The following is a 12,959-nucleotide window of genomic DNA, read 5'->3' as shown; positions in this document are numbered from 1 at the left end:
TCCCACTCAGGTAGCTGGAAAACAAATAAGTATATCAGAGTTAGCAATTCAACCAAATTTGACTTCACAACCCCCAACACTCAATGAATCATCATGTGAGGAGAGTTGAGCCATATAATTACCAACTACGGACAGCTGTATAATACGAAATATCATCACCGCACTCATCTTCGATTCAGTCAACTCAAAGAAATGCTGAAACTTGTCTTACTCACATGTCTCCTTCTTGACCACCAAGTTCTTGAGGAATCGGTCCTGTTAATTTGTTGAAACTCAGATCTCTGCACAAGATATGATGGTATTTATCGAAAACTACGACAACAGGGCATGGTAAGGAATTATGTTGTTATAGTATTTTACTTTACATTAAAAGGAGGCCATGTTTGGTTGGCAGGTGATGCACTATTTATTAGCACTAAAAATACTTGCAAGCATACATGGTAGATCTAGTATAGCTAAAGGTCAGTATCGAGATATCGAACACATGGAATAAGATTGCAACTGACTACTATATACTAAGCTTCATATGGAGTACTATTTAAAGACACAAATGTTTTTTGGTTTGATTTTATTAAACTAGACTGAAAAATAAATAAACAAATAAAAAGAAAGCATATAAACAATGATACAAAGCAGGCATAGGAATGTAGAATATTAGGATCCAAAACACAATTGACTTTCTTGAATTACGGTCTCTAGAGTTATTAAGTCGATCACTTAACTTGATTAAACCCTCTCATGAGTTGAGAAATCCGTAGATTAGGTGTTGAAATCAAAGTCCCCTTTAAATCTCTAACATCTAACTCCTAAAAGATCGTTAAGACCAATGACCTCACGTGAAACCTCAACTCTCCCGAGTTCTATTGAATTAAAGTGTGAATTATCCATTTTCCAAGTCAACTATTTCATCTCCCGAGTACTCTAATCAACTCTAACATGTATTCAAGAGGTAGCTAATCAATTGAATATAGAAAGCGCAAGGATAAATCAAATAACTACGAGAGCTAACAAGGAAAATCAATCGAATATCTTCACCAAAAATTCCACAATTGATGTTTAACTCATAGACAAGTAAAAACTACAAATAAAGTACTAGACATGAAAGAAATTGATAAAAACCAAGGTTGAATCTTCAATCTTCTCTTGCATGGATCTGCAGAACTCCGCTCCAATGGAAGATGAATGAATTTAAGGGTGGAATATGGTATGAAAGAAGTGTAAAGAGGGAGAAGGATTGGAGGCTCTGAGATTAAGATTATGAATTAGGTTTGGATATTTCTAGGGTGGAACAAGGTTTATTTTTAATATTTTCGTGCCCTACAAGAAATGAAGAGATTTGGACAACAATTTATTTTATTCCTTGAATTTCCGCCAAATATTGATTGCCCAACAGGACACTTGTCAACTGCCCTAACCTTCGTCATCACTATAGTGGGATCAAATAAAATCACCATTAATAGAAAACCCTTTCAAATGTATTCAATTTTAGTATAGTACTTCCTCCGTCCCCAAATTTTGTCATAGTTTTATTGGGTACGAATTTTAAGAAATATAATGGAAAGTGAGTTGTAGGTCCTACGTTTAAAGTATTAGTTTTATAATAAAATGTGAGTTAGAATTAGTTAGTAGAATGTGAGGTCCATTACCAAAAATGACAAAAACTGAAATATGACAAATTTTGTGGGAACGGACGAAAGTGAAATGTGACAAATTTTCAGGGACGGAGGGAGTATTAAAGATAACATATAAAAAACTCTAACTAAGCAAATATATTTTGTACTTGTATTTTAGTATTTACTAAAATAAAAAAGTGCTAAAAGTATGGGAAAATAAAAGAAAATGTATAAGTTAGATTGAATTGTTGCGTTCAACGAATAAAAGCTTGAGTTTTAAACACAGCACGGTATGTTGATGTTGTGGAGAAAAAATCGGCCATTCATATATGTAGATGATTATATGAAGGATTCTGTTTCAATTAGGGGTGAGCAAAAAAAACCGAAAACCGAATATCCGAACCGAACCAAACCGAAATTTTGAAATTCGATTCGGTTATTTCGGTTTTTCGGTTTTAAAAATACAAAAATTTCGGTTTTTCGGTTCGGTTCGGGCGAAGAAAAAAACCGAACAGCCGAATAACCGAATTTATTTAATTATTTATTTTATTATATATATGTTACTATTATTTAATTATAACTAAAAGTAAAAGCCCTAATTGGAAACTCACGTTTCTGAATTCTGAATCAGATCCGCCGCTCTCGGCTCTCCTCTCCCTCTAACCCTAAATCCCTCCACCAACTCCATCGTCCTCCGTCGCCGGTCGCCCCTCCAGAAAGATAGAAGAAGGTAGTTTTATACATTTAAGTTTTTTGTATTGATTATTTCATTTATAGTACTTATATAACTCTTTTTTGTGTAGGTATTGCATTGATGTCTACTCAAGATTCAACAAATTAATCAATCTCCATTATTTGTTGAAACTTTCTTGCACTTGGACAATATTGAAGACTTGCCATGGAACTTCATTTTGGATTTATTTTGATGTAATGTGTTGAAACTATTGAAGACATTTTGGTTGATGTTTTTTATTGTGGAATGTTGATTACATATTTGTATTTGTTGGTTGATGCCTTTGATGGTTTAGGGATATTATCATTTTTATCATGTTATGTTTTTGTAGGTTGAAAATTTCTAAGTTTCTGTACTTTTTTCTTTCTCTCCAGATTTTCGGTTTTTTAATTCGGTTTTCGGTTTAAAGTTTTTTGCTTTTTTGGTTTTTTATATAATTTTGGTTTTTCGGTTTAGTTCGGGTTTTTAAGTTCGGTTTTTGGTTTTTTCGGTTTTCGGTTTTAGTTTTAGGCGAAATTCGGTTTTTCGGGTTCGGTTCGGTTAGGGCGAAAAACTGAACCGAAACCCGAATGCACACCCCTAGTTTCAATCCAAATCTAAACAAATCAAATCATTACTTAAAACAAATTCGAATATTAATTCTAAACAAATAAAATCCTAACTTACTTTAATAAGATAACAAAATTAAAATAAGTAATGGAATCACATTAATCTTTTCCATATCTTCCCACCCATATAAGTGGATCCACGTGGAGAAGGATTTGATCATAGATCCATTTGAATTAATATTAATATTAATATTAATGGGGAGGCAAGATTTCTTCACAAATCTACCATCTGAAATCAGCGCCATCATCCTCTCAACTCAAGGCTCCCCCCCTTCCGAAGCATTTTAATCAGCAAATGCGTCTGCAAAGCATGGCTCGATCGATCTCGTAGAGTCGGACGTCAAATCCAAAATCAAAACCCCATTCACCATAGTCCGAACGGAGCCGGAGTGGGAGCTGAAGGACTCAATTCGGTGCATGCTCTTCATTTCCATACCCTTACAGATATTCGATTCCCTCTCCCAGTATGGACATCAGATTGGGTTCGCCAAACTAATGCTTTGCTTCTTCTATCCTCAGAAATAGAGTCTCCTAATTACATATGCAATCCTCTAATATATCCATCTCTGAGCTATCCCAAATGGGTCGTTGGTTGCATTTTCGATTCGGTGTGACCAAAATTGGGCAATATAAAGTCGTCTGTGTCAATTCGGGTGCTCAGTATCATCATGTATACACCCTCGGGACAGCAACTTGGAGGCTGGCCCGACTTCTGGTTGTCGATTCGATGACCTATTTTATTACTACCCTATGTAATGGAAACCGACCAAGCCCCATTGACCTTGACCTTTACCTTTTTATGTTTTTTACCATTTTGTATTATAATGAACGCCCAGGTAATATAAAATATTTGTATTTTGTGATATTTTGCCACTTTTATAGAATAAGATTTGCTACTCCCACCAATCCACCATAAAAAGTTATCAACTTTTTTATTTTTGGTTGTCGAATAATTTTCTTTTTTAGCTATAAGTAATAATTTGTAACTTTTGTTCATGACAACTTCATTCATAAAAGATGATTCTCATATTTGATAAAAGCCTATGCTATAATTTATATAAATATTGTTATTTTCAGATCGTTATGATATTTACTTCCTATAAACAAACTAAACACGTGGTGTTTTTTAATTCCACTACTTGTTCAGAATCAATTTCCGATCACAGAAAGAAGATACTGATGTTTACATTTATGCCTTTTCTGTATGTCTCATTCACGAATATAAACTTTAATATAATGGTTACTTTTTTAGAGAAATCAGGAACCAATTTAGGTATATTTATTACTGGCAATTATTAGTATATATATGAACGCGAACCTATCTACTACACCGAATTGTAACCCAAAGTGTAATGAACTGAAATTAAAATTTATTTCCACCAAATAAATCGTTAAAACTACTAAATCAATAATCACAACAGCAAAACAGAAGGTCGCCAGAATTTCAGAATTCACAATCTCATACACAAAATGACCTAAATTTGATGAAAAAATTGGCACCTTGCACTTCGTCGCCATTGTCGGGAGTGTCCCAATCCTCGCCTTCCTTGACGAGCTTCTTCTTCAGACCTTGTGATCCGATCTCCTTCTCCTCTCCGACCTTCATGTAGCTGTCCTCCGGCAGATCCAACTCCGCCTCAGCCGCCGGAATATCGAAATCGTCTGTCATTTCCATCTTCAGTGACAGCTGAAAGCAACGAGCCGACGAGACAGTGATGAGTATTCGTCAATGAAAACGACTGATGATGTTTTGATGATAGAGAGAAGCTGAGCTTATAACAGCACAAGTTCTAGAAACTTCCATGCATTGTACGGAAATAAACCATTGATTTCAGCAAATCTAACTGAATGTCAACTCATTTTTAGCTAAAAAAACAATAACTAAATACGGAGTACTAAATTATTCATAATATTAAAAAATGTTATCAAATGTTCTTTTACTTTTATAACTAAACAAATTTTTAAATTTGAATTACATATTGATTGCACCGATTCGAACCGAAATAAATTGATACATTCCTATACAATTTGTTCTTTAGCAATTTTGTTTCTCAATAGTAGAAATCCAAAATGAAAGAATACAATCTGAGTTAGACTAAATTTGGTACTTAGTATTATATCTGTTCATCGTTTTCTCCGTCGTCACCAACAATAATTCCAAATAATTGAATCTTAGTATAAAATTCCAAATACAAGAACGATATAAAAATTTCGTCGGATAGCTACAAATCGTGCTTGATCAATTCATTATCCACGTCATCAGCGATCGAGGGATATATAGATAGATAGATATCTATATTTATACATACACACATACTAAAGGTGAAGGGTGCAGAGGAAAACCAAAATTTGGGAAAAAAGTGCTTCACAAATTCCGATCAAATTATCTCGGTATGGCGGAGAAGCTCATGTGCGCGGTTCAGTACGACAGTTATGGCGGCGGAGCTGCTGGGTTAAAGGTCAATTCCAATACTTGTTTATCCCGACTCTCTCTCATTTTATTATTTTTGGATCAATTTTGTTTGTTAATATTGTTATTAAAATTAATTTTGATCGCTTTTGCCAGTGTTATTTTCCTTGATTTTGCGGTGTTCAGAATCATCTTCTGAGCTAGTTGTTTGGATGAAATCTAAGAAAATGATGATAAAATAAATTAATGAATGAATAAACATACCAATTTTGACGTGTTGGATGTAGGATTTAGAAATGGAGGAGTGAAGCATGTTTTGTTTCTGCATTTATGGATAAAAAATCGAGAAAAATACAGAATGCAACCTAAATATAATAGTTTATGAAAAGAATGCCCGGGCGACTTGGTAGTACTACTTTGTTTGCTGCATTACTTAATTGTAATGGATACCTTATTGCAGCAAGTTGAAGTTCCAGTTCCTACTCCGAGTAAGGGTGAGGTGCTGCTGAAGCTGGAAGCCACAACCTTGAATCCTATTGATTGGAAAATTCAGAAAGGCTTATTTCGCCCTTTGATGCCCAAGAGATTTCCTTATATTCCTGGTAACCTTACTTACTTGTACTACTACATGTTCTACTTCATCTCTGCGGAATTGAGTGCTGAATTCTGCAATTTCGGATATCAGTATTTGGTGTGTCAGTAAGAGATTGTAATAAGTTGGTTAGGTCTCAATTGTTCTTATCAAATTTCAGCTTGTTACTTGAACAACTACTGCTAGATGAGCAACTGCACTTGTAAAGCTCTCTAAAATGAATAACTCGGAGACCAAAAAATTAATGACCTCATGGTATTCTTACAATTTTTGTGCTCTATATTGGCGTTCTCCAAACTCTATGGTGCAAATAATTGGCCATATGTGCAACTGCGGTTTTGACAGAGCTAGTTAGCCTAATAATCATCCCAAATTCAGCGTGTAATAATGCTATTCTTATATTCGGCCAAGGTTAACGAAGAGCCTGGAGACTGGAGAGTATTAGTTAACCCTGGTTAAGGAGATGCAAGCCCATGTACACTTATTTGTTAAATGTTAATCCAGTCTATTGGTTAGTTGTAGCTTGTTATAATTGCTCTTATTTGAGGGGACATGATTGTGGAAAATCTATTAGACTGCAGTGTGTGATCTTATCTGATTTATAATACTCCTGTGTCTCCATTATTCTCAAAACAGCTACCGATGTGGCTGGAGAAGTTGTGGAGGTTGGCCCCGGAGTAGAAAACTTCAAACCTGGTGATAAAGTGATTGCTTCCTTGAATGTTGGTGTAAGTGCTTTATAAGTTGTTTCCGTTACATTTGATCTTCAAACTTCATTTACATATTTGCAGATTGATGGAGGTGGTTCTTGCTCTATCTTGCATCTTTTCTATGGATTTTCTTTGATTGTGGTCATGAATATTCTTGATAAAAAAAAACAGACAGGAGGTGGTTTAGCTGAATATGCAGTGGCTAAGATAGATATGACAGTTCATAGGCCTGCTGAAATATCAGCTGCCGAGGGAGCAAGCTTCCCTATCGCCGGCCTCACCGCTCACGGGGCCCTCACCTTGGCCGGGCTCAAGTTCGACGGCCCCGACCCCGGCCCCCAGAAGAACATCCTCGTCACCGCGGCCTCCGGCGGCGTCGGCCACTTCGCCGTCCAGTTGGCCAAGCTGGGGAACGCGCACGTCACGGCCACGTGCGGGGTCCGCAACATCGACCTCGTGCGGAGCCTGGGGGCGGACGAGGTGCTCGACTACAAGACCCCGGCGGGCGCGGTCCTCAAGAGCCCCTCGGGCAAGAAGTACGACGCGGTGATCCAGTGCGCGTCGGCCATCCCGTGGTCGGTGTTCGAGCCGAACCTGAACTCGACGGGGAAGGTGATCGACCTCACGCCCGGGACGAGCGCCATGTGGACTTACGCGGTGAAGAAGCTGACGCTGTCGAAGAAGCAGCTCGTGCCGTTCATGAACTCCGTCAAGGCGGAGAACCTGGTGTACCTGGCTGAGCTGGTGAAGCAGGGGAACCTGAAGGTGGTCATCGACTGCAAGCACGCGCTCAACGACGCCGAAGCTGCCTGGGCGAAGAGCATCGACGGCCACGCCACCGGAAAGATCGTTGTTGAGCCGTAGACGGAGGGAGGTGCATCCACTAATAAGAAAACCATCTCTTGCTTCAACAACTCTTACTATAGTTCGAATACATAAGTAAACAATTGTACTACTACTATTTTCAACATTTTACTTTGGGTGTTTAGTATAGTTGATTTATAATAATACCTACAAATTTTATTTTAATTATAATATCTAACTCATTTTCCTTTTATCTCTTGTAGTAATAGTTATTCTTGTCTCTTATTAATTTCTGATCAATTCTATAATCTCGTTTCCTTAAAACATTATCGTCTAGATAAACTAGAAATGAGTCAATGACATTCTTTACCTCATTTATATCAATTTTATCGTTTATTTCTTAATTTGTGGATGTCTGATTATTTTACAACTTTATAGCTACAGTTGACAATTTGGAAAATTGAGAAAATTGTAATATAATTATGGTTTATCTGCATAATTCTTCTTGAAAAATTTGAGAATGGTAATAAAATTATGGTTTAATTTTTATAATCTTGAAGTACTAATAATTTTCAGCATCTAAACAAATAAAATGGAACGAATTTATAAAAGATAAATGATTTATAGACATAATGTCTAAGCCATAATGGGGATAAAATAGTCATTTTAAATTGTTTTATGTTTTATTTAAATATATGTTTTGTACATGTACCATACTACCCTTATGCATATAAAAATATTTATTTATATTTAAGAATTTACTTCCTTAGGAAAGTTGAGTGCATTTATATGGAGGGCTTGATTTAAGAATACAATCTAACTTCAATCACGTTTTTTTTCATTCGAACTTAAAGCACACGATCTACCCTTGTATATGGATGCTAAATTTTTTATTTTTTCATTCTAGCAATCACGATTTTTTTAAAGAATTTAATCTAATGTACTGAATTTAAACTTTATTTAAATAATACATTATACAATTAATTTTTTAAAATTCTAAACTTATAGGTACTTAATAGATTTAATACTCAATCTTAATTTTATTAATACAAAACATTATTGAATCTATAATTTATATTTATAAAATTAATAAATCAATTTAATTGCTTGAGTTCTTAGAGCATCAGAATGAAGATTTGAAATTTATTTATTTTATTAATGGACAATATGTTAGGAACAACAATTTAAATTTGTATATGAAAGAACGGGTTTTGGGCAGGTGTCGCGTCAAGCGAAGGATGTATCATACTGATCAGGATAGAAATCCCAGTTAAGCTTGAATCTGGTATCAATAATTCCCCAACCCCATTCTACTGGTGAATAGTGGAGGCAAGGGTCGAATCCCACAGAGATGATGCGTTTTGGTATTGTGGTGATATTCTGGAAAGGTTGGTTAGCTACCACGCTTTGGTTGAGTTTCTACCTAGGCAAGAATTAAAGGTGGTACTCTACTGACTAAGAGGGGTGAAAGATGATTGACATGTAGCTGTGTACGTGTGAGTGGGGAACATGGGTTTCCAAAACATGTGGAAGGTACTGGGTTACTATAAATAGCTAAACGGAATATCAGAGAAAAGGTGGTGGTTGGGTGGCTACTCTGTCAGATCTGTAGGGTATCAGCTGAAAAGTAAATGACAAAAGTGAAAAGTAACTAAAAAGCAAAAGTGGTCCCAAACTTGGATGAAGATGTTATCTTATTCAACATGGATTAATCAGATCAACAAACCTAGATTTATGAACAAGAACTGCAGATTAACAACTTCATAAACACAGATCTACGATTAAAACTCCCAATCAAAGGATTAACTATCAAAACTGCAACTAAGCTTACTGGGTGACATGCAAGGTGGCAGAAATCACGTAAACTAGGCTTTCACACTTTACCATTTCAGATCTGCAATCTAAAAGCTATCTAAACTCCTGAACTCAGATCTATCAATTTGGAAATAAAAACCTGATCGCAACAATTAGAAATTACCGTAACAGCTAGATCTAAGCTATCTAGGCAGAGAGAAGCAAAATCAGACAAGAGCCGATGCAGAAAAATAACTTCATATCATAAAACCATTTGGATCACAATAAAGACTTCAAAGTACGCAACTATTGAAATTGCAAACAATCCAACCTAAAAAAACAAAGTGCGATTAACTAAGAAATCAAATAAAGATTGTTTTGCCACTCCGGGCGATGAAACTGTTAACACTACGATCACGTTGACTGGAACGAGAGGATGTGGAACTCCGACGAACTGATGAGCTTCAGGTGACCATGGTTGTGGCGAGGAATGAGAATATGAAAGATAATGCTGAAGGACTGATCTACCGAAGAGAGATTTCTAACTAAGCGTAGAAGTGATGAACTAATTGATGATGATTTTCTCTCCAAGTGGTTTCCTTTTATAGGGAGGCCTCCCTTGATTTTTAGGATAGACTCTCTTCATGAAATGACTCTTTTGCCCCTTGCGGCTGATTTTCCCAACTATTCTTCTTCTCCATCTCGAGCCTTTTTGGCATGCATCCTGGTCAGTATTGCACCCTTCTGACGCCTTTTTCACCTGAATTATCCGAACATTCCCATACTGACTAGAACATTTTCCCTGCAAACTTTAGCAACTGTTTTGCAGATATATTCCAATTATGCACATTATACTGACCAGTAACCAAGACCTAGAATACGACTTATCAAACTGCTCACACTTACCACATGCTTGTCCTCAAGCGTGAAGAACAAACAAAAAGAAGTAAGTCGAATTCTAGCCTGGTTACTCCCCTGACCGACTCTATCCTAACCTAGACTCTAAACTATGACGCAAAGAAAAACACATAAATAAAGACAAACACACATAAACAGAATTAAAACACTTAAACACGTCAATCGGGCTATATTTTCAATCATCCCTCCCCTTGGGATCAGGTGCGATCCGGCCTTAAACAGCCTTGAACTTCCGCCGCCCCCTTTTCCTTCCCAGTCAGTATATCCGCTCGTCAAGATCACCCAAACTCTAGGCCAAACACCAGATTCACTCAGTCACTCATTCCTCACCAGGGATGTTAGGACTGTATTCTCTCATAATGCTGAATCACAGATGCTTTGGACTTAGATCTTACGTGCGGCTACCGAAGGTCTTTAAGGTTTGTAACAGGGCTATTGGCTTATAGTGTTTGGGTGGTTGTTCCTAAGGCTCTAAGGTTCAAAATTTTCTTTCTTATTTCGATGTGGGGAGACTGTGTGCACTTGGGGCTTTTGGCTATTGCTTCTTTTTGGCTGGACGTTTCTTGATATTGGACTCTAACTGGTCAGTAGCGTCTTGTGGCTTCGCCACCCTTATTCCTTCTCAATTTCATTTTTGTGGTCAAGTGTTTTCGACCATTTTCTCCAATATTTTTTATATGTGGCTTCGTCACCCTTATTCCTTCTTATTTTTTTGGACCTGGAATGACTTCCTGGTCGATTTTCTCCTTGTCTCTTGATCTCTTCCTCCAGTTGGTTTCTTTCTTGTATGTCCTTCTGGCCAGTTGCATCATTGCCTTATGCCTTGCGCACACACAGTCCCAGTGGTTGATGGGTTATATCTGGGATATATGGCTAGAAAGTGGGGTTCTAAGGGTGAGTTTTTTTTTCGGGGGGGGGGGGGGGGTTCCTACTGCCTTCAGTGTTTGCTACACGCGGTCACTTTACCCTAGGCATCTTGTGACAGCCACTCTTTTCTTTTTTGGATTAGTGGAAAGTGGTTCCACTCTAGCCTTTTACTCACATTTTAATAGGGCTTTTGTGTTTGGCTCTAAGGATGGGCTTTTCTCTCATACTCGCATCATCTATACTGACTAGGAGATACTAAGGGGGGTGGTTTCCATTTTCCAGCATGTCTTATCTCCTTCAATTCCCTTCACCGTCAGCTCGAGACAGTTGAGTTTTAAGCCCAATCAACACGCATAAGAAAAAAAAACTAGACCTAGAGAGACACTACACAAACACTAAACACAGATAACACGTATGTACACATGTCATACTGGCCATTGCACTCCCCCCTCCCACTTCACAAGTGTCTGCCCTCAGATAAGACTGTGAAGTGAAAAAAGGTAATGGCCAGTATGGCTGACACACAGACATACCAAACAAGCTAAACACATGCTTTTACTAAAAACTTCTCACGCTTAGACTATATAATAGGCTAAGTGGGAGAGTTTAAAACCTAAACAGAACCCAACAATCACAAACACATATATACAAAAACTCCTCACACTTAGACTACGCAGTAGGCTAAGTGTGAGCTAACATGCATACGTAATGACAAATAAACATAAAACAAGCGCCAAATCAGTAAACCCTTTGTTCTCACACTTAGACTATTGACTAGGCTAAGTGTGAGTTAACATGCATACGTAATGACAAATAAACATAAAACAAGCGCCAAATCAGTAAACCCTTTGTTCTCACACTTAGACTATTGACTAGGCTAAGTGTTAGAATGGTTTTGCACACATAAACCACACAAATTATACTACCTAAAAAACACACATAAAATATGAAAAACTAAAAACTGAAAATAAAAAGAAAACTAACTGGTCAGTGGGGATGGTCATACGTTCCTCCTGCTCCTTCACGGGGCAGGCTTTGGTGCAGGTGGTTCTGCCGGTTGTTCCTCCTCGGTTTCGGACTGGAAGAGTAGTACTTTCTGCCCAACATGGAGATCCTTGGTCCTCAGATTCCTGTCATGCCACAATTTGGTTCGCTCTTTGTACCATATGGCTGAGTCAAACGACTCCAATCTAAGTTCCTCTAACTCCTGTAGCTGCAGCTTCCTTTCCTCCTCACAGGCTTTAGCATCCATATTCACTTGTTGTACTACCCAGTATGCTCGATGTTCGATTCCCACTGGTAAGTGGCACATATTCCCAAAAACGATTCGGTACGGGGACATGCCTATTGGAGTTTTGTAGGCTGTCCGATACGCCCACAGAGCATCCTCTAACCTCACACTCCAGTCCTTCCTAGAAGGGTTAACGGTTTTCACCAGAATCTTCTTTATCTCTCGGTTAGAGATCTCTGCTTGCCCGTTCGCTTGCGGGTGGTAGGGGCTAGATAGTCTGTGATACACCGTACCTTTTCATCAAGGCTTCAATCGTGCGGTTGCAGAAATGGGTTCCCTGGTCGGATATGATGGCCCTTGGCACTTCGAATCGACTTAAAATATTACTCTTGAGGAACTTGGCAACCTCCCTTGCTTCACACGTGCTCGTGGCCTTGGCTTCTACCCATTTGGAGACGTAGTCAATTGCGACTAAGATATACAATTTCTCATACGACGAGGGAAAAGGCCCCATGAAGTCCATCCCCCATATGTCGAATAACTCACAAACAATGATCGGGACTTGTGGCATTTCATCTCGTGCTGATATTCCACCGGTCAGTTGACAACGCTCGCAACTTCTACAAAACTCGTAGGCATCTTTGTTGAGGGTTGGCCAATAAAATCCGCTATCCAGAAT

The 12,959-nt window shown here is 37.8% G+C and overlaps 1 protein-coding gene across 2 annotated transcripts; it reads left to right on the top strand.

Moving 5' to 3' along the window:
• The first annotated feature begins 5,169 nt into the window (after positions 1-5,169).
• Positions 5,170-7,695, top strand: LOC121786101 (chloroplast envelope quinone oxidoreductase homolog). 2 transcript variants are annotated; one of them, XM_042184635.1, is made up of 4 exons: positions 5,170-5,413; positions 5,825-5,966; positions 6,593-6,660; positions 6,748-7,695. In XM_042184635.1, exons 1-4 carry the CDS (start codon positions 5,348-5,350, stop codon positions 7,528-7,530), a joined length of 1,059 nt encoding a protein of 352 aa, XP_042040569.1. In that variant the 5' UTR covers positions 5,170-5,347; the 3' UTR covers positions 7,531-7,695. The 2 variants fall into 2 exon arrangements, with proteins under 2 accessions (XP_042040569.1, XP_042040570.1); XM_042184636.1 differs by having other exon boundaries at positions 5,173-5,413; positions 6,593-6,684; positions 6,838-7,695.
• Positions 7,696-12,959: the final 5,264 nt, after the last annotated feature.

The sequence above is a fragment of the Salvia splendens genome, chromosome 22 (genome assembly GCF_004379255.2).
Source record: "Salvia splendens isolate huo1 chromosome 22, SspV2, whole genome shotgun sequence".
In the NCBI taxonomy this organism is placed as follows: Eukaryota; Viridiplantae; Streptophyta; class Magnoliopsida; order Lamiales; family Lamiaceae; genus Salvia; species Salvia splendens.
This window is presented reverse-complemented; position numbering and strand designations above follow the sequence as displayed.

Excerpts from the sequence above, each read along its gene's own strand:
- LOC121786101 (XM_042184635.1), top strand. The coding sequence starts at position 5,348 with ATGGCGGAGAAGCTCATGTGCGCGGTTCAGTACGACAGTTATGGCGGC. Across the intron at positions 5,414-5,824 it reads GCGGAGCTGCTGGGTTAAAG|CAAGTTGAAGTTCCAGTTCC; the intron begins GTCAATTCCAAT and ends ACCTTATTGCAG. Across the intron at positions 6,661-6,747 it reads ACTTCAAACCTGGTGATAAA|ATTGATGGAGGTGGTTCTTG; the intron begins GTGATTGCTTCC and ends ACATATTTGCAG.